This window comes from Aquarana catesbeiana, linkage group LG06 (assembly GCF_042186555.1).
Source record: "Aquarana catesbeiana isolate 2022-GZ linkage group LG06, ASM4218655v1, whole genome shotgun sequence".
Classification (NCBI taxonomy): domain Eukaryota; kingdom Metazoa; phylum Chordata; class Amphibia; order Anura; family Ranidae; genus Aquarana; species Aquarana catesbeiana.
Genome location: NC_133329.1, coordinates 393097742 through 393117396, shown reverse-complemented (window position 1 = coordinate 393117396; position 19655 = coordinate 393097742). Strand labels below are relative to the sequence as shown.

Below are 19655 nucleotides of genomic sequence, written 5' to 3'. Positions count from 1 at the left end.
TCAGTGGGAGGAATAATGCCCCATCATTGGTGTCAGTGGGAGGAACAATGCCCCATCATTGGTGTCAGTGAGAGGAATAATGCCCCATCATTTTATGTCAGTGGGAGGAATAATTCCCCATCATTGGTGTCAGTGGGAGGAATAATTCCCCATCATTGGTGTCAGTGAGAGGAATAATGCCCCATCATTGGTGTCAGTGGGAGGAATAGTGCCCCATTATTGGTGTCAGTGGGAGGAATAGTGCCCCATCATTGGTGTCAGTGGGAGGAATAGTGCCCCATCATTGGTGTCAGTGGGAGGAATAGTGCCTCATCATTGGTGTCAGTGGGGGGAATAGTGCCTCATCATTGGTGTCAGTGGGGGGAATAGTGCCCCATCATTGGTGTCAGTGGGAGGAATAATGCCCCATCATTGGTGTCAGTGAGAGGAATAATGCCCCATCATTGGTGTCAGTGGGAGGAATAGTGCCTCATCATTGGTGTCAGTGGGGGGAATAGTGCCCCATCATTGGTGTCAGTGGGAGGAATAATGCCCCATCATTGGTGTCAGTGAGAGGAATAATGCCCCATCATTGGTGTCAGTGGGAGGAATAGTGCCCCATTATTGGTGTCAGTGGGAGGAATAGTGCCCCATCATTGGTGTCAGTGGAGGGAATGGTGCCTCATCATTGGTGTCAGTGGGGGGAATAGTGCCCCATCATTGGTGTCAGTGGGAGGAATAGTGCCCCATCATTGGTGTCAGTGGGAGGAATAATGTGCCCAGTGTGAAAGGGGTCTAACTCTCCTCTCCTGAAATACTCTGCACTGCTGGACGACTTCTGCTCCTTCTATCCAACTCTCCTTTCTGGAAATACTTGGCACTGCTAAAGAATTTACATGTTCCTGTATCTTAACTCTCCTCTCCTGAAATAGTATGCATTGTTGGAGGACTTTGCTCCTCGCTCTGTCTCTCCTCTTCTTAAATATTTTTCACTGTTGGAGAACTCTCCTCCACCCTCTAACATTCCTCTAATGAAACGCTCTGCACTGCTGGAGGTCTCTGCTCCGCCTGTCAGTCTCTGCTCCGCCTGTCTGTCTCTGCTCTTTTGAAATACTCATTGGAGAGAATTTTACCCGTGATAAGGCGAGATGCATTTCCAGCTCCGCAATCCTGCGACCAACACAAGCTCGGACTCCGTATCCAAATGGGATGTAGCTGAAGGGGTTATTCTTCACCTTGTTATCCCGCAGCCAGCGCTTTGGGAGGAATTTGTTAGCATCTGGAAAGTTGTTCTCATCTCGAGAGATCTGGTAGTGATTTAACGCAAACAGCGTCTGCGAGAAAAGAAAAGAAAAACCTCATCACCAGTTTTGGGCAGATTACAGGTCTGTAAGAGAACATTGTTCTGCAGATTGCTTCATAAATAGTATAGGATCATTCTTTGGCCAACTTGGACCCTCTGCAGAGCAATGCAGGGGTGATAACAGAGAACAGTGGGGCAAATATCTCAGCTTTTGTCATGTGACCTAGTACACCACTTGTTTCAAATTTTTTAGTAATATTTTTTTTTTTAACACTAACTGTATCTAACAGTTACAGTACGAAACCAATGCACACTGCCATCTTCAGGCTACAGTAGAATCTGCAGGCTTTTTTTATTTTTAAATTAAAAAATAAGTTGGGGATTAAAAAACAAAAAAAAACAATCATACTCACCTAGGTGAATGCAGCATGGATCCAATGCTGCACCCGTCCCCCGCCACCTCTACACTTAAAGTAATACTAAAGCTTTGGGTTTTCTTTCCTAAAATAACAAACTTGTCATACTTACCTGCTCTATGCAATGGTCTTGCACAGAGCAGCCTGGATCCTCCTCTTCTCGGGTCCCACGCCGGTGCTCGTGGCCCCTTCCTCCTGCCGGGTGCCCTGACAGGAAGCAGCTTGCTGTGGAGGGCACCCAAGCAGGTGTGCTCCCGAGCCACAGCTCTGTGTGTCCATTCACACACAGAGCCGTGGCTTGGCCCCTTCCCCTCCATCTCCTGATTGGCTCTCTGGCTGTGATTGACAGAAGGGGGAGCCATCGGTTGCTGCACACAGAAGGTTTTGTTTTTTTGTTTACCTTCATGCATAAAGCTAAAGAAAAAAACCTTGTGCCTTTACAACCACTTTAAAACAGAGCGATCAAATGCCACTGATCATTTGGTTCTCGGTCTTCAGTGAGCAGAAAGTTGGTAACTGTCAGTCACGGCTCTGCCCCTCCAGTGCTCAGTGGATTGGGGGGGGGGGGGGGGTATGGGCGACTAGGGTTACCACCTCCGAACACATATTAATTACATAGGGGTTCTGTGGCTGATTATGGTGGTAATTAAACTCTCTTAGTATCTTATCTGCATAAAATTAGCCTCAGAACCTGTGTAATTAATATGTGTTCAGGTTTAAAGGGATGAGGTGGCAACCCTAGGGGCGACGCCCCCTGCGCCCCTAATGAGCGTCCGCCACTGGCTGAGTGACGTCTGCCGACAGCGGAGTTTGGCTCCCTGATGGCTAAATACGGATCACAGGAGTGCAGAACGAAGTTCACTGCTGTGATCCCCAGGAGAGGTTGGGCCAAAAAAAGCTTTGGCCCTACTTTTCCTTTAAGCCTCCAACTTGTATATGATCGCTTTGTCATAGCTGACCATTAGTGAGGGTGGGATCTGTCAGTGACCGGGTCTAACAGCTAGTAACCATATATAGGGGGTTATTTACTAAAGGCAGATCCACTTTGCACTACAAGTGCACTGAAAGGCACTTGTAGTGCAAAGTAGATTTGAAAGGGGAAGATCTGAAATGAGGGGAAGCTCTGCGGATTTTATTATCCAATCCTATGCGAGCTAAAATGCTGTTTTTTTATTTTCCTTGCATGTCCACCTCAGATCAACAGTGACTGCACCTCCAAGTGCACTCGTAGTGCAAAGTGGATTTGCCTTTAGTAAATAACCCCCATAGTCTTGCTAGCTGTCAAAAGGGGGAGTAGATTAACGTTTTTCCCAGCATGGAGCATACAGTTAGGGAAGGTTAAATCTATGGATCGTGGCCAGTCCACCAATCACAGGGAACCTGAGTGGTTTCAAACTCAGATTATAAAACTGATATTGGCTGCAAGGGAATTTTTTACTTTCGGCTGCTTTTGGTCCAGAGGCGCTAGTGTGAGACCTCAGGTGTGATACCAGAGGATAGGATAAATGGGCACCACACAGAACTGCACTTCAATCACACAGGAATGCACACAGTGCGTTCCTTTGCGGTTCCCAGTGTGAACCGCCCCTTATAGTTTACCTTTAAACTGCTAGGATGGTAACTTTTCCCAGGGCCGTCTTTTCGCATGGGCACCCTGGGCAGTTGCCCGGGGGCCCCACTTGCCTGGGGGGCCCCACCTGCCCAGCGACCCCAGCCAAGCATCATTCACATGTGACAAAGTTCGCTGCCGCATTGTGCCAGTGCTGTGCGGCTCCCTCACAGAGACAGAGTGCCCCGCGATCAGTCCCAATATCAGTCAGCGACGGGCAGTGTGCAGTGTGAGTCAGTTGTCACTGTAAAGAACGGAGCCGATGCTTTCTGTGCAGTTCCGGTGATATGAAATGCACTCCGCCTGTGACAGATACAGGAAGCATCGGCTCTGCTCTCTACTGCAGCCGCATGCTGCATCTTCCTGTCACACTTCTGCATCTCAGAGGAGCCAGGCAGCAGTACACACACCAGCATTATTACCCACCGGCACCAGCAGTACCCACGCCAGCATCAATACCCACCAAGCAGCACCAGCAGCACCAGAGTGTGAGTGTGTACATTTATATATATTTATTTAGTTTTTTTTAGTTGTATGATGGTGAAAGTTATTGATGCCCAGGCCCCCCCCCCCCAATTTTGACTGTAATATCTTATGTGTCCCCCTTAAATATCAATCTTAGAATCGCCACTAGTTTGAGGAAGTGTAAGAAAGATGAGGAAAAAGAAACTTTATTACGTGTTGGTGAAAATAACCTTTAGAGCAGAAATGAAAGGTAATGTTTTGAGTGGAGCACAGAAGAGGAAAAAGGCTGCAGAGGAGAAAGAGAAAATGTGCAAACTTTGCGCAATCGTGCGTGATTGTGTGGACAGGGCCCCCAGTGCACTGTATTGCCCGGGGGCCTATAATGCTCTTAAGATGGCACTGACTTTTCCTGTTTTTTGGAGCACTTGGGGGATGCTCTGCCCAGATGGTGATCAGATTGTGCCTGCCTGTCTAGTATCTATGGGCTGCTTCACTCATCCACAATCCACTTACATCTTTGGGAAACCAGTAGCCCCCGAGGGTTATGTCCTTGTCAACAGTCATTCTGGAATTAGTGGGTACGACTGGGTACAGCCTGAAGAAAAGACGGAGAAGGGAAATTTAGTGAACATAATATGCATCTGCCTGAATAACCCATTTCCCCCTTGCCATATATTGAACATGCTTGCCCCCGGTCTATGGTAAATGTAATTTCATGAGTAATGATCAGGTGCAAGACTATCTGTAATTAGATGTGGGAAGGATATGTGCATTTAGAGCCCTTTCACACCAAGCCGCCCATAGCGTCGGCGGTAAAACGCCGCTATTTTTAGCGGCGTTTTACCGTCGGATTAGCGGAGCATTTCGGCCGCTAGCGGGGCGCTTTTACCCCCCCGATAGCGGCCAAGAAAGGGTTAGAACCGCCCGCAATGCGCCGCAATAGCGGCGTTTTGCCGGCGGTATCCCAGCGCTGCCCCATTAAATTCAATGGGGAGCAGTGGTGGAGGAGCGGTAAACACACCGCTCCTTCACCGCTCCAAAGAAGCTGCTGGCAGGACTTTTCCTGATGTCCTGCCAGCGCAGCGCTCCGGTGTGAAAGCCCTCGGGTTTTCACACTGGAGACAATGCTGCAGCTGTTTAAGGGCGGATTTTTAACGCTATAGCGCCTGCAAAACGCCCTCGGTGTGAAAGGGGTGATAATGATTGTTTTTACTCCTAAAGAAAGCAATTTGCACCCCTGAAACACATAATGGTCTATTTATTTAAGTAATAAAAAAAAAAAGTGCATAACCATCTTATACAGCAAATCTGTATGTACATTTACGCTTCGCAAACTGGGCAAAAACAAATGTTTTTTACGCCATTTTCTCTTCTGAAAGATTGTTCTTTATTATGGGTGTTCTATCAGATTACTGCTACCCATCAGATTGTGTAACGGAAGTGACGTTCTGACCCAAAAATACTTACTGCGCATGCGCTAAGCGTTTCATGGTGCGATGCGTTCCAAACACTTCATGATCTGATGGGTAGTGGTATTCTGATAGAAGACCCATGCGGACATCTTTCTACATCCAGCTACGTCTTGAATGTCAGAGTAATTTTAGCAAAAAAGTGAGCGTAAATAGATAAATATAGTATGTTGACATCTGTGATGCTGTTTTGATGTTACAGAAGCTGGACGCCAGCAGTAGGAAGGTGGCGGAGGCCATGTTGGTACACCCCACACTGCTCAGTGCTAAACCTTTACGCTTTTAAAATGTAACATCAAAACACCATCATAGATATGCAGTAATCAGCATGGATTCATGAAGAATCGTTTTTGCCAAACCAATCTACTAACCTTCTATGAGGAGGTGAGTTGCCATCTAGATAAAGGAAGGCCCGTAGACGTGGTGTATCTGGATTTTGCAAAAGCATTTGACACAGTTCCCCATAAACGTTTACTGTACAAAATAAGGTCCGTTGACATGGACCATAGGGTGAGTACATGGATTGAAAACTGGCTACAAGGGAGAGTTCAGAGGGTGGTGATAAATGGGGAGTACTCAGAATGGTCAGGGGTGGGTAGTGGGGTTCCCCAGGGTTCTGTCCTGGGACCAATCCTATTTAATTTGTTCATAAACGACCTGGAGGATGGGATAAACAGTTCAATCTCTGTATTTGCAGACGATACTAAGCTAAGCAGGGCAATAACTTCTCCGCAGGATGTGGAAACTTTGCAAGAAGATCTGAACAAATTAATGGGGTGGGCAACTACATGGCAAATGAGGTTCAATGTAGAAAAATGTAAAATAATGCATTTGGGTGGCAAAAATATGAATGCAATCTATACACTGGGGGGAGAACCTCTGGGGGAATCTAGGATGGAAAAGGACCTGGGGGTCCTAGTAGATGATAGGCTCAGCAATGACATGCAATGCCAAGCTGCTGCTAACAAAGCAAACAGAATATTGGCATTAAAAAGGGGATCAACTCCAGAGATAAAACGATAATTCTCCCGCTCTACAAGACTCTGGTCCGGCCGCACCTGGAGTATGCTGTCCAGTTCTGGGCACCAGTCCTCAGGAGGGATGTACTGGAAATGGAGCGAGTACAAAGAAGGACAACAAAGCTAATAAAGGGTCTGGAGGATCTTAGTTATGAGGAAGGGTTGCGAGCACTGAACTTATTCTCCTCTCTGGAGAAGAGACGCTTGAGAGGGGATATGATTTCAATATACAAATACCGTACTGGTGACCCCACAATAGAAATAAAACTTTTTCGCAAAAGAGAGTTTAACAAGACTCGTGGCCACTCATTAAAATTAGAAGAAAAGAGGTTTAAACTTAAATTACGTAGAGGGTTCTTTACTGTAAGAGCGGCAAGGATGTGGAATTCCCTTCCACAGGCGGTGGTCTCAGCGGGGAGCATCGATAGTTTCAAGAAACTATTAGATAAGCACCTAAATAAACGCAACATACAGGGATATACAATGTAATACTGACACATAATCACACATAGGTTGGACTTGATGGACATGTGTCTTTTTTCAACCTCGCCTAGTATGTAACTATATATCAATATACTATATTTACTTATATCCGCTCACTTTATTGCTAAAATTACTCTGAAATTCAAGACGTAGCAGGGTGTAGCAAGATGTCCGCATGGGTCTTCGATCAGAATATCGCTGCCCATCAGATGATAAAGTGTGTGTAATGCATCGCACATGCACAGCAAGTTATTTTGGTCAGAACGTCACTTCCATTGCACAATCTGATGGGTAGCAGTATTCTGATAGAACACGGTGACCCAGCCCCATGCCAATATATAAGTAGTGGCACACGGCGCACCCAGCATTAGAGCGGGAGAGAGCGTTGTGTCAACAACAGAAGACAGCGGAAAAGAGCGAGAAGACAGCGGAGAAAACCCGGCAGAGGCAGAAGACAGTGGACAGAGGGAGAAGAACCGGAGAGGGCTAGAAGACATCAGCAGAGAAGACACAGAGAGGGGAGAAGAGATCGGAAGTGACGCTGGAGCTGAATAAATTACTTTAAAAACCTGTGTACTGTGTTTTATTTTTGACACTTTTTTTTCTTTAGGTGAATGGGTAGGGGTACAATGTACCCGATACCCATTCACATAGGGTCGGGGGCCAGGATCTGGGGGCCCCTTGTTAAAGGGGTCTTCCAGATTCCGATAAGCTCCCCACCCGCAGCCCCCGACAACCAACAGCCAGGGTTGTGGGGAAGAGGCCCTTGTCCTCATTAACATGGTGCCCCTCTGCCCCAAAGCACCCACCCCCCCATGATGAGAGCATGCGGCCTGGTACGAATCGGGGGGGGCACTTGCTTGTCCCCACCCCCTTCCCTGACCTGCCATCTGTCTGCTTGCATAATGGTCTGGTATGGATTTTGGGGGGAACCCCCACGCAGTTTTTTCAGCGTGGGGATTCCCCTTAAAATCCATACCAGATCGAAGGGCCTGGTATGCTCTTGGAGGGGGAACCCATGCCGTTTTTTTTTTTTATATTTTGCGTGGAGTTCCCCCTAAAGATTCATACCAGATAGTGCCTGGTATTGTCTGGAATCAAAGTCAAATCCCCGTTCATTGAAGTCGGACGCATTGTGCAAGTTCCGATTGGAAATTCCGATTGTCTGTAACAATTCCGACGCGCAAAATTCCAACATCTGCTCGGAAACAATTCTGAAGCTCTGAAGCATTGAACTTAATTTTCTCGGCTCGTCGTAGTGTTGTACGTCACCGCGGTCTTGGCGTTCGAAAGTTCAGTGAACTTTTGTGTGACCGTGTGTATGCAAGCCAAGGTTAAGCGGAATTCCGTTGGAAAAACCATCCAAGTTTTTTCCGACGGAAAATCCGATCATAAGACTCTTTTGCCAAATTCTTTTTCATAATAATATAAAAGCCAAGTTAGAGTTTAGTTTTCACAGAACACTTTCACCTTCCCATTGAGGATAATGCCTAAGGCACGCCATACATTATACAATTTTGTTTCCTTCAACCACGGGTACCAGGCATAAAGTGTAACACACAACAGTAAAATCAGGTTGTGTATGCAGTAAAGCATGCTGGTTATACTCACTGTGGAACCTAAGGGGTTAATCATTCGCGTTGGCAGTCACCCCTTAGCTGCCTTATGCTAATGGACATCTCTGTTTAGGCAAGCTCATGTTACTAGATACCCCCCCCCCCCAGCCACCTCACGCTCCCCACTCCTACGGACACAAATACCCCTTCTCAACACATAGACATCCATCTTTGCCCCCCTTCTGACAGTGACACCCTGTTCACTGCCCACTGTCTTATCTGACACCCCGCTCCTTACACATTTTTCCTACCGACGTAACCTCTGCACTTCTCCCCTGCCCATCAGTGGCAGCTGGTCCTCGAAATTTGGGGGGGGTACGGCCCCCCTCACACAACCCCCCCCGGCGCTCGTTTGCACTAACCCCCCCCTCCGGCACTCGATCGAGCGATCGAGAAGGCGGCGATCCATAGCCTTACCTTATGTTGGGAGGTGCAGGAGGTGCAGGGAGGAGGTTGCGAAGGGAAGAGATGAGTCGGGGCCATTGCTTCTCCTCCCGGCCGGTCTCAGGACCCGTTTCCTGATTGGCTGGGAGGAGAAGCACGAAGACATTAGCGAATATTAATTCGCTAATGTCACACAAGTGGGTGTACCCCAAGCCCCCCCATTTTGAAGCCAACTAGAACCTCCGGCTCTAATCATGTGCTTCAAAAAAAAAAAAAAAATTGAAATCCAATGCGTCCGGCCCCCTGCATGGAGATTAGGGGCCGGGCGCATGGATTAGGGGGCCGCTCCCCTAATGAGCGGGTCACCACTGCTGCCCATACTCCATACCATGATACCCCCAGCACTCCTATTTTACACCTATTGCACCCCCACCATCATACAGTCTTCACTCCTCCTCTACACACAGATGGAGGCAATGGTGGCAAACTGGGACTGCCTCACTGGTGGAAACACCTGAGAGATGTATCAAACCAGCCAGGTACACTCTACCCATAAATTAAAGGTTGGTTTTTGGACTGAGACCAGAACAAATAGGGAATAGATATGGATGAAAAGTACCTGAGTGTTTCTTTAATCACAGATTTCAGCAACGGCATCTTGGCGATATCCTCAGCGGTGGGTATACCATCGTCTGGGACGTTATCGTTCACCTCCTGATAAAGGGATTCCTGGATCTCTGGGTCCCTGGCGAGGTGGTACAGTGCCCAGGAGAGGGTGTTGGATGTCTGAGGGCATAAAAGACAAAATATAATGATATTACACAGCGAGGACAACCAAAGTTCCCTGACCAATCTGCCATGTCAGGCGGTGATTGCGTAACAGGTCACAAAGCCATAGAACTGTGAATCCTCACATGACTGGGCTATTCGATCCTCACATGACTGGACTATTCGATCCTCACATGACTGGGCTATTAATATTCCTGGCTATGCACTCTTTCGGAGAGACAGGGTTAAAAAGGAAAGGTGGCGGGGTCTGTCTCTATGTGAGAAGTGATCTCAAAGCAAGTGTGAAAGAGGACCTGGTTGACGAGTCTGAAGCATTATGGGTGGAACTGCATGTAGATGTGCGTAGTTCAAAGTTAATCATTGGAATTTGTTATAGACCATCCAATGTTAACGAGGAGGTGGAGACTCAGCTCCTTGCACAGATGGAAAGGGCTGCAAGGGGTGGGACGGTGATAATAATAGGGGATTTTAACTACCCAGAAATTGACTGGAGTAATGGCACTGCTGGCACAGTTACATAGTTACATAGTTACATAGTAGGTGAGGTTGAAAAAAGACAAGTCCATCAAGTCCAACCTATGTGTGTGATTATGTGTCAGTATTACATTGTATATCCCTGTATGTTGTGGTCATTCAGGTGCTTATCTAATAGTTTCTTGAAGCTATCAATGCTCCCCGCTGAGACCACCGCCTGTGGAAGGGAATTCCACATCCTTGCCGCTCTTACAGTAAAGAACCCTCTACGTAGTTTAAGGTTAAACCTCTTTTCTTCTAATTTTAATGAGTGGCCACGAGTCTTGGTAAACTCTCTTCTGCGAAAAAGTTTTATCCCTATTGTGGGGTCACCAGTCCGGTATTTGTAAATTGAAATCATATCCCCTCTCAAGCGTCTCTTCTCCAGAGAGAATAAGTTCAGTGCTCGCAGCCTTTCCTCATAACTAAGATCCTCCAGACCCTTTATTAGCTTTGTTGCCCTTCTTTGTACTCGCTCCATTTCCAGTACATCCTTCCTGAGGACTGGTGCCCAGAACTGGACTGCATACTCTAGGTGCGGCCGGACCAGAGTCTTGTAGAGCGGGAGAATTATCGTTTCATCTCTGGAGTTGATCCCCCTTTTTAATGCCAATATTCTGTTTGCTTTGTTAGCAGCAGCTTGGCATTGCCTGCCATTGCTGAGCCTATCATCTACTAGGACCCCCAGGTCCTTTTCCATCCTAGATTCCCCCAGAGGTTCTCCCCCCAGTGTATAGATTGCATTCATATTTTTGCCACCCAAATGCATTATTTTACATTTTTCTACATTGAACCTCATTTGCCATGTAGTCGCCCACCCCATTAATTTGTTCAGGTCTTTTTGCAAGGTTTCCACGTCCTGCGGAGAAGTTATTGCCCTGCTTAGCTTAGTATCGTCTGCAAATACAGAGATTGAACTGTTTATCCCATCCTCCAGATCGTTTATGAACAAATTAAATAGGATTGGTCCCAGCACAGAACCTTGGGGAACCCCACTACCCACCCCTGACCATTCTGAGTACTCCCCATTTATCACCACCCTCTGAACTCGCCCTTGTAGCCATTTTTCAATCCATGTACTCACCCTATGGTCCATGCCAATGGACCTTATTTTGTACAGTAAACGTTTATGGGGAACTGTGTCAAATGCTTTTGCAAAATCCAGATACACCACGTCTACAGGCCTTCCTTTATCTAGATGGCAACTCACCTCCTCATAGAAGGTTAATAGATTGGTTTGGCAAGAACGATTCTTCATGAATCCATGCTGATTACTGCTAATGATATCGTTCGTATTACTAAAATCCTGTATATAGTCCCTTATCATCCCCTCCAAGAGTTTACATACTATCGATGTTAGGCTAACTGGTCTGTAATTCCCAGGGATGTATTTTGGGCCCTTTTTAAATATAGGTGCTACATTGGCTTTTCTCCAATCAGCTGGTACCATTCCAGTCAGTAGACTATCTGTAAAAATTAGGAACAACGGTCTGGCAATCACTTGACTGAGTTCCCTAAGTACCCTCGGATGCAAGCCAAAGGGCAAACATTTATAAACCTATTACAGGACAATTTTATGGTCCAGTTTATTGAGGCCCCCAACTAGGAATGAAGCTCTGTTGGACCTGGTAATCTCAAACCATGCAGAGCTTATTACTAATGTTCAGATAAAAGGAACACCTGGGTAGCAGTGATCATAACATGATTTCATTTGATGTTAGCTGTAAACAAGAAATACATACGGGAAAGATAAAAACACTTAACTTCAAGAGAGCAAATTTTCCAAGGATGAGGGCTGCTCTCCAGGATTTAGACTGGGAGGGAATATTGGCATCAATAGAAACAGAACAGAAATGGGAATTCTTCAAAAAGACTGTTTGGGACCTGCAAAGTATATTCCCATGGGCATTAAGTTTAAAAGGCTAAAAATAAAACCTATGTGGCTCACAGTCAAAGTTAAAAAAGCTATAAACAATAAGAAAAGAGCTTTTAAAAATTATAAAAATGAAGGAACACTAGTGTCGTTTAAATGTTACAAAGGATTTAACAGAACATGTAAAAAGGAAATCAAGGATGCAAAAATTCAAAACGAACGACAGATTGCAAAAGATAGTAGGAAAAATCCCCAAAAATTCTTCAAATATATTAATAGTAAAAAGGTCAGGTCTGAGCATGTAGGCCCTTTACAAAATAATCTAGAGTGGGTGACTGGGGACAAAGAGAAGGCTAATTTATTAGATACTTTCTTGAGCTCTGTGTATACAAAAGAGCATGGGGGAGCTCATGTCCATAATGCGGGTGGTATTGACAGCCCCGAATGATCCACAATGGCTCAAAAGTGATATGGTCTAGAAATATTTATACAGAATAAAGGTGAATAAAGCACCTGGACCTGATGGCATCCACCCACGGATCCTAAAAGAATCGAGCTCTGTAATTTCAAAGCCATTGTATCTAATTTTTAGGGACCCATTAATGACTGGAATGGTACAACTGGATTGGCGCAGGGCGAACGTGGTGCCTATATTTAAAAAGGGATCAAAGTCTTTACCAAGTAACTATAGACCTGTTAGTTTATCTTCTATAGTCAGGAAGATACCGGAGTGTTTAATAAAAGACCACATAGATGAGTTCTTGCTTGAAAAAAACATTTTAAGCAACGGACAGCATGGATTCATGAAAGACAGACAAACCTTGTCAGACAAACCTTATTTCGTTTTATGAAGAGGTAAGGAAAACCTTGGACAGAGGGGTGGCTGTGGACGTGGTATACTTGGATTTTGCAAAAGCGTTCGATACAGTTCCCCACACACGGCTCATGTGTAAGGTAAAGTCTACAAGCTTGGAAAGATCAGTTTGTAAATGGATAGAAAACTGGCTAAAAGACAGAATTCAGAGAGTAATGATTAATGATTCTTACTTTGAATGGTCTAAGGTTATCGGGGGTGTACCCCAAGGTTCATTGCTGGGACCCTTACTTTTTAATACCTTTATAAATGATATTGGGTCTGGGATAAAAAGTGATAGGGTAAATGGAATAGCTATTTATTTATCAAACATTTAGTTATGAGTAGCCAAAACCACGTATTCTGATTAACCAGATATACTGGATAGACATTTTTGTATTTTTATTTTTGTTTAGCCTTGACAAAAGCAAAAATGAGATTTTTCTGCAGAAGTAAATTGGGTACATAAATAAGGAGAAATATGAACTAGAATAATAAAGATTTAAACTAAGATTAGGCAGTTGGAGGGAGATGTTGGAATTTAGAAGCAATTTAGAGGAATTGTAATTTTATCTGCCGTTCTTTAGGTTGTGCATGTGTTATGAGACGTAGTTTGTCCCATTTTCCCAATATCATTGCCTGTAATATTCATATCTAGTTAGGCCCCATACAGCTTTAACTGTCACCAAAAGAATCTCTACACTGAATAGTCAAGAACCCAACTGTCCACGACCAGTGTATGAATTGTTTGTTATAGTGCTGTTATGTTATGTTTTGTTAGTTATGTGGTCAATTTTTAATTTGACCAAGAGATGGGATTGATAGGGTAAATGGAATAGCTATTTATTTATAAAACATTTAGTTATGAGTAGCCAGAACCATGTATTCTGATTAACCAGATATACTGGATAGACTGGTGTTTTTGTTCAACCTTACTAGCTGTGTAGCTATGTAACTATGTAATTGACCATCTGTTTAACAATGTAAATAACCAACAAGTTAATCAAGACTTCAAAGAGACTTACAAGGTAGCCCACAGCTATGTATAGAGTATAAAAGCTAGTTAGGTCCCAGCTTCAGTCAGAACAATCATATTGAATGTCACCATGTACTTACTGTATTGTTCTCCCTGCCTATAGCTAAAACTATGGGCTTGTATATTAAATACATCTTTTTGAATGTGGTTCAGCAAGTCAAAATGTTATTGGAAACCCCGAAGTTCTGGGATTTCCCTATCAAAAGTAACATTTCTGTCTTTACAGATGACACCAAGCTATGCAGTGGAATAACGTCCTTACAGGATGTCTGCAATTTACAAGCCGACCTCAATGCTCTGTCTAATTGGGCGACTATGTGGCAGATGAGGTTTAATGTTGAGAAATGTAAAGTTATGCACTTGGGGGCTAAGAATATGCATCATACATACTAGGGGGAGTACAACTGGGGGAATCCATAGTGGAGAAGGATCTGGGGGTTTTGGTAGATCATAAGCTCAATAATAGCAAGCAATGCCAAGCTGCGGTTTCCAAAGCAAGCACAGTCCTTTCTTGTATTAGGAGAGGTATGGACTCCAGAGAGGGAGATATCATTTTGCCCCCCTGTTCAAATCATTAGTAAGACCTCATCTGGAATATGCAATTCAGTTTTGGGCACCAGTTGTCAAAAAGGATATCGGGGAACTGGAGAAAGTGCAGAGAAGGGCAACCAAACTGATAAGAGGCATGGAGGAGCTCAGCTATGAGGAAAGATTAGAGGAACTGAATTTATTCTTTCTTGAGAAGAGGAGAATAAGGGGGGATATGATCAACATGTATAAATATATAAGGGGTCCATATAATGAACTTGGTGTTGAGTTATTCTCTTTACGGTCAACACAGAGGACAAGGGGGCACTCTTTCTGTCTAGAGGAAAAGAGATTTCATCTCCAAATACGGAAATGTTTCTTCACAGTAAGAGCTGTGAAAATGTGGAATAGACTCCCTCCAGAGGTGGTTCTGGCCAGCTCAGTACATTTACTTTCCTAAATGTACAGAATATAACTGGGTACTGACATTTATAGGTAAAGTTGATCCAGGGAAAACCCGATTGCCTCTTGGGGGATCAGGAAGGAATTTTTTCCCCTGCTGGAGCAAAAATTGGATCATGCTCTGCTGGGGTTTTTTGCTGTCCTCTGGGTCAACTGTGGGTATAGATGTGGGTATATTGGATTGTACGATACTTTTTAATTTTATTTATCTATTTTTTTTTATGGTTGAACTGGATGGACTTGTGTCTTTTTTCAACCTGACTGACTATATAACTATGTAACTGGTCTACCACAGAACAGACTGGAAGTGTAATCAACATATTCCAGTATATAACAACATGTAGTAAGACAAAAGACAAAGATAGTAATATTACACAGTGAGGACAACCAAAGTTCACTGACCAATCTACCATGTCAAGCGGTGATTGCGTAACAGGTCACAAAGCCATAGAACTGGTCTACCACAGAACAGACTGAAAATGTAATCAACACATTCCAGTATATAACAACATGTAGTATGTAGTAGATTTAAACAAAATTACTACAATCTCATTTATGCTTTAATATGTTGATGTAATTCCAAAAGTTGTTTTAAATCTTTAAAACCAGTAACTTTTAATAAAATAAAACCCAATGATCCTGGCATTAAAGTGGTTGTCAAGGTAGAAGTTTTTTTTTTTTTTTTTTACCTCCTTATACTTACCTGAGCCTGATCTTGATCCAGCGCTGTGCCTGGTCTGCTCCCTTCCCCCTCACAGGCCATTGGATCATGCCGCTGTCAATCAAATCCTGTAATAAGGTGGAGTGTGGGGGGGCTGAGCCGCACCGTCTGTGTCCATAGATGCACATAGGCACATCGAAAAGAGGAGTCAGGAGTGCCAGCAGGGGACCCCAGAAGAAGAGGATCGGGGCTGCTCTGTGCAAAACGATTGCACAGAGCAGGTAAATATAACATGTTTGTTAACAGGGAGAGGAAGGAACACCACTCACCGACCCAGTGCATGAATATGTGGATAAACGTGGCCTCAGCCAGTGCTGCTCCAGCCATTCCCTCCGTCTTGTTTCACCCCGCACATCGGGGATTAATCACAGAGGTTGGGAAAACAGAGCCAGGCATAGGTTTATATGGGCATCAATGGCCATGAATGAAATCAGTGCAGGTGTGTGTAAAGTATATTGATGAAAACTGTGAAAAAGTGATGTGGAAGGGGAGAAAAGAGAGAAGAAAACACACTGGATTATGGAAAAAGATCATGTGGTAAAAAAAAAAAAAAAATGGAGGTGAAGAAAGTGAAACAAATAAGCAATAAAAATAAATGTGAAAAGGGAAAAAATGTGATGTGAAAGGTGTTTTTTTTATGTATGGAGATATACTGTATGTAAAAAAAATAAAGTGTGTGTGTATATATATATATATATATTTAAATAAATAAAATAAGTAATAATAATAAAAAAATATATACTGTATAAAACAACTCGGTTGTCCTCAACAGGGACATCATGTAGAACAGCAGATAGGGAGAAGAAAAAGGTCAAGGAAATCTCAATATCCAGAGAGCTCATGTCATGTATAAGACAAAAGTCTTGAAAATCAAGGTCCGTTTGAGTGCAATCAACTGCTTGTGAAAGGTCTTTCAAACATTCTGTATCTAAAAAACGTTTAAGTGATATTTGCAAAATTATTTACATCCAGTGGAAAATAAATCAAAATTTTGTGAAGGTGCAAAACTAAGTCCTTAGGAAAGATCTATTTTTTTCCTCGGAAGATAAAACGTGGTCCGAGAAATTAAAGACAATATTATTGGTAAATGAGGTTGGATTTGGGAGATTTCTTTCCTATCCTTTTTATTTTGACAAGCGTCTGTGCTGTCCTTTGTTCTTGGGGAGTCACTGTTCTCTGAGATAGTATCTTTAAGTTTACTTTTTGTCTCCTTAAGACTAGATGTCGAGGTGCAGAGGGAAACAGCAGTAGATTCACCTTCAGTGTCAGAGAAGCTTACCCGTTTCAGAGCATTCACAGACATGGAGGATGTCCTCAAGATGGAATGCTTAAATCTGCTTGAGTTGCCTGATTTATTCTGTCTTCCCGGGTGCTTTCCATCTTGACACTGTCCCTTCTTCATGATCTGACTTTAGATATTTTTGTGTTTTTGTGATATCAGAATTTTCTGGCCTCTTTTTGCCTTGGATTGGCCACCAAGGTGGGCCACATGCATTGGGTCGGTGAGTGGTGTTCCTTCCTTTCTCTGTTAATGCTCCTGCACCCCTGAATGGTGCATAGAATCCATCTCCCTTCACTGCAACTGCAGGGAGATCTTTGTCTCAGCTTAGAGTGGCTCTGGAAGTTATACTTGGGTACCTCTAACATGTTTGTTATTTAAAAAAAATATATTAGGTTTACAATCATGTTCAGGCATATCCTGTTATGAGCGGACAACTGTCTCTCAATTCTGCTGATGTGTTGTTGACCATTGTGGAGACTACAAGCAGCCATGCCAATGCACATTTGCAGACATGGTCCACCATTGTCACTATCAGGAGGCCAGTGTAGGACAATGATGTGCAGTCAAAGCTGAAGCAAGTGAATGTAGACAGGAAGTATTTTTTTTTCTGTTACGTGCAATGGTGGTCAAACTACATTCCTGAGCCACGTGTGAAGCAACTATAAAATGCAATTTAATTAAAACTGTACCTTTGGTTCAAATTGGCCTTTAAGGCATAGCTCCACCCTCAAAAGTGCAGCCCACCTGGTACAATCATTACTTTCATCCCTGCTTCTTCTGAGAGCTTCACAGCCTTCCCGCTGGGTCCTCTTCATCCTGCGTGTGCATGCCATGGCCCAAATCATTTCCATGGGAAGAGCTGCATTGCTCTGTGGCATACATGTGCAGGATGAAGAGGACCTGACAGTTTTGGAGGAAAGACTGTGCTGTTCCAGACAGGGATGCTTAGTGAAGATGGCTGGAAGGAGGAAAAAGGCAAGTATTGGACCAGATGGCCTGTACTCCCCAAGGGATGGGTGTATATCTTAAAAAAATTGTACCAAAGTTTCCCTGGTCCTTTAATCTCACTAACTAGCCAAAGGCACCCAATTAAAATTACAAGCTACTAGTGCCAGATGTTGACACAGTACAGGCTTGAGCTCCATGAAAGCCCTCTCAGCCTCTGGGTTTCATTCTACTATGATTGATTTCCAGCCTTTAGTCAGGACAGTCAAAAGTGCCACCAAAAGTTGGTGGAAATCAGTGATCGCACCCAATGATAACTAGGGATGCATATCCCTGTTCAGGATTGAAAAGCCTCTATTTTGTTGACCTTCCCACAACTGACACAAGGTGCTTTGGTTCCTCCATTCCTACAGCAGATTTCTTGGGGTTTACAGTGAACCCTGCTTTCTTCAGGTAGTCCAATACCACCTGAACTTTTGCAGGTGAGACTCCCAATCCACTCTAAATATGACAATGTCTTCTAAGTAAACAGGGGCATATCTCAAATAAAGGTCTAATAACTTATCCTTTGCCTTTTGGAATGTGGCTGGAGCTGTCTGAAGGCCAAAAATCCTTCTTCATATTCTTCAATATTGAAAGTGTGCATCTGGATTGGAGAATGCCATGTTCTCCCTGGTGGCCTTGGTTAGGTATATTTGCCAGTATCCTTTTGTGAGGTCCAGAGTGGTGATGTAGTGGGCTGAGTCTAGTCTTTCGGTGAGCTCATCCACTTGGGGCATGGGATCGGTGTCCAACTTTGAAATTTCATTAGGTTTCCAAAAATAATTGCAGAAATGCAAGGTTTCATTGGGCTTGCAAACAACATTATGAGGCTTGACCACTCACTGTGCAATTCCTCAATGATCTCAAATACCAACATTTTGCTTACTTCATCTGAGACCACCTTCCTTCGGGGCTGCATAAATGCTATAAGGCCTAACAAACCCTGGCACTGATTAGATCCTTAAGATTCCTTACTTCCCTGCAGGAATTCAGCCTGTTAGATTTCATGTTATGACAAGGTAGACACCACCCACACCAATCTGCAATCCAGGGTATATCCCTTTTTTGACTGGTACACTATCTGAGCTGAACTCCGGGGACTGTTTTCAATGCTCATGGGTGGTGAGTTGCCCACACATGGGCACCTTTCTTCTGATAATTAAACTGACTGATCAGCTGCAATTTTTTATTCTTAAAGGAGATATGAGGGAAAGAGATGGAGTCTAAGGATTCCTCATCACCATTCCTGTCACTTAAGGCTTTGTGAACATGGAAACTGTAGTGTATTTTGGTTAGTACATGCTCTGATCCCTTGCTGTAATTTTTTTACGGATTTGTGGATTCATGACAAAATTCAATGCACATAGATTTAGAATTTTTCCCTCTAGGGAGTAGGGACTGTCTGCATGTCAAATTGATCATACTCAACAACTTCTAAGATTACAGGATAAACTTCTCGGAGACTGTATTATCTGAGTAGAATAAAAGGTTTGCATTTATACGCAGACAAGACCAGTAAAGCACAACCACCATGCAACAGTGTTCATTTTGACATCAAATTTTTGATTAAGTTTTAGTCATAGTCTTTTGACTAAAATGCCATTTTAGTTTTAATCGTATTTTAGTCATCTGAATTGTTTTAGTTTTAGTCATATTTTAGTCGACTAAAATCTCTGCACATATTACCTGAATATATTACCAACATTAAATATTATGTAAAATAAAAAAAATATTAAGTAAAACAAAAAAAAAAGGAATAGCCTTTTTCTTATTTTTTTTTTTCAGCAGCTTAGTACTTAGCAGTTGCTCCCTGCTTATCCTTATGTGGTAGTGCAAGAGTGCAATACATGTTTAAACTTTAATGTGCT

General features: G+C 43.6%; 1 protein-coding gene across 1 annotated transcript in view; it reads right to left on the bottom strand.

The window, feature by feature from the left end:
* The window catches only part of LOC141147199 (sterol 26-hydroxylase, mitochondrial-like), a 72026-nt gene that overhangs the window by 6710 nt on the left and 45661 nt on the right, over window positions 1-19655 (bottom strand). Inside the window, exons 6-8 of the mRNA XM_073634354.1 lie at window positions 9363-9529; window positions 4286-4367; window positions 1113-1313 (exon numbers count right to left, since the gene is read on the bottom strand). Coding sequence (XP_073490455.1) covers window positions 1113-1313; window positions 4286-4367; window positions 9363-9529 — 450 coding nt within the window. The remainder of the gene's footprint in view (window positions 1-1112; window positions 1314-4285; window positions 4368-9362; window positions 9530-19655) is intronic.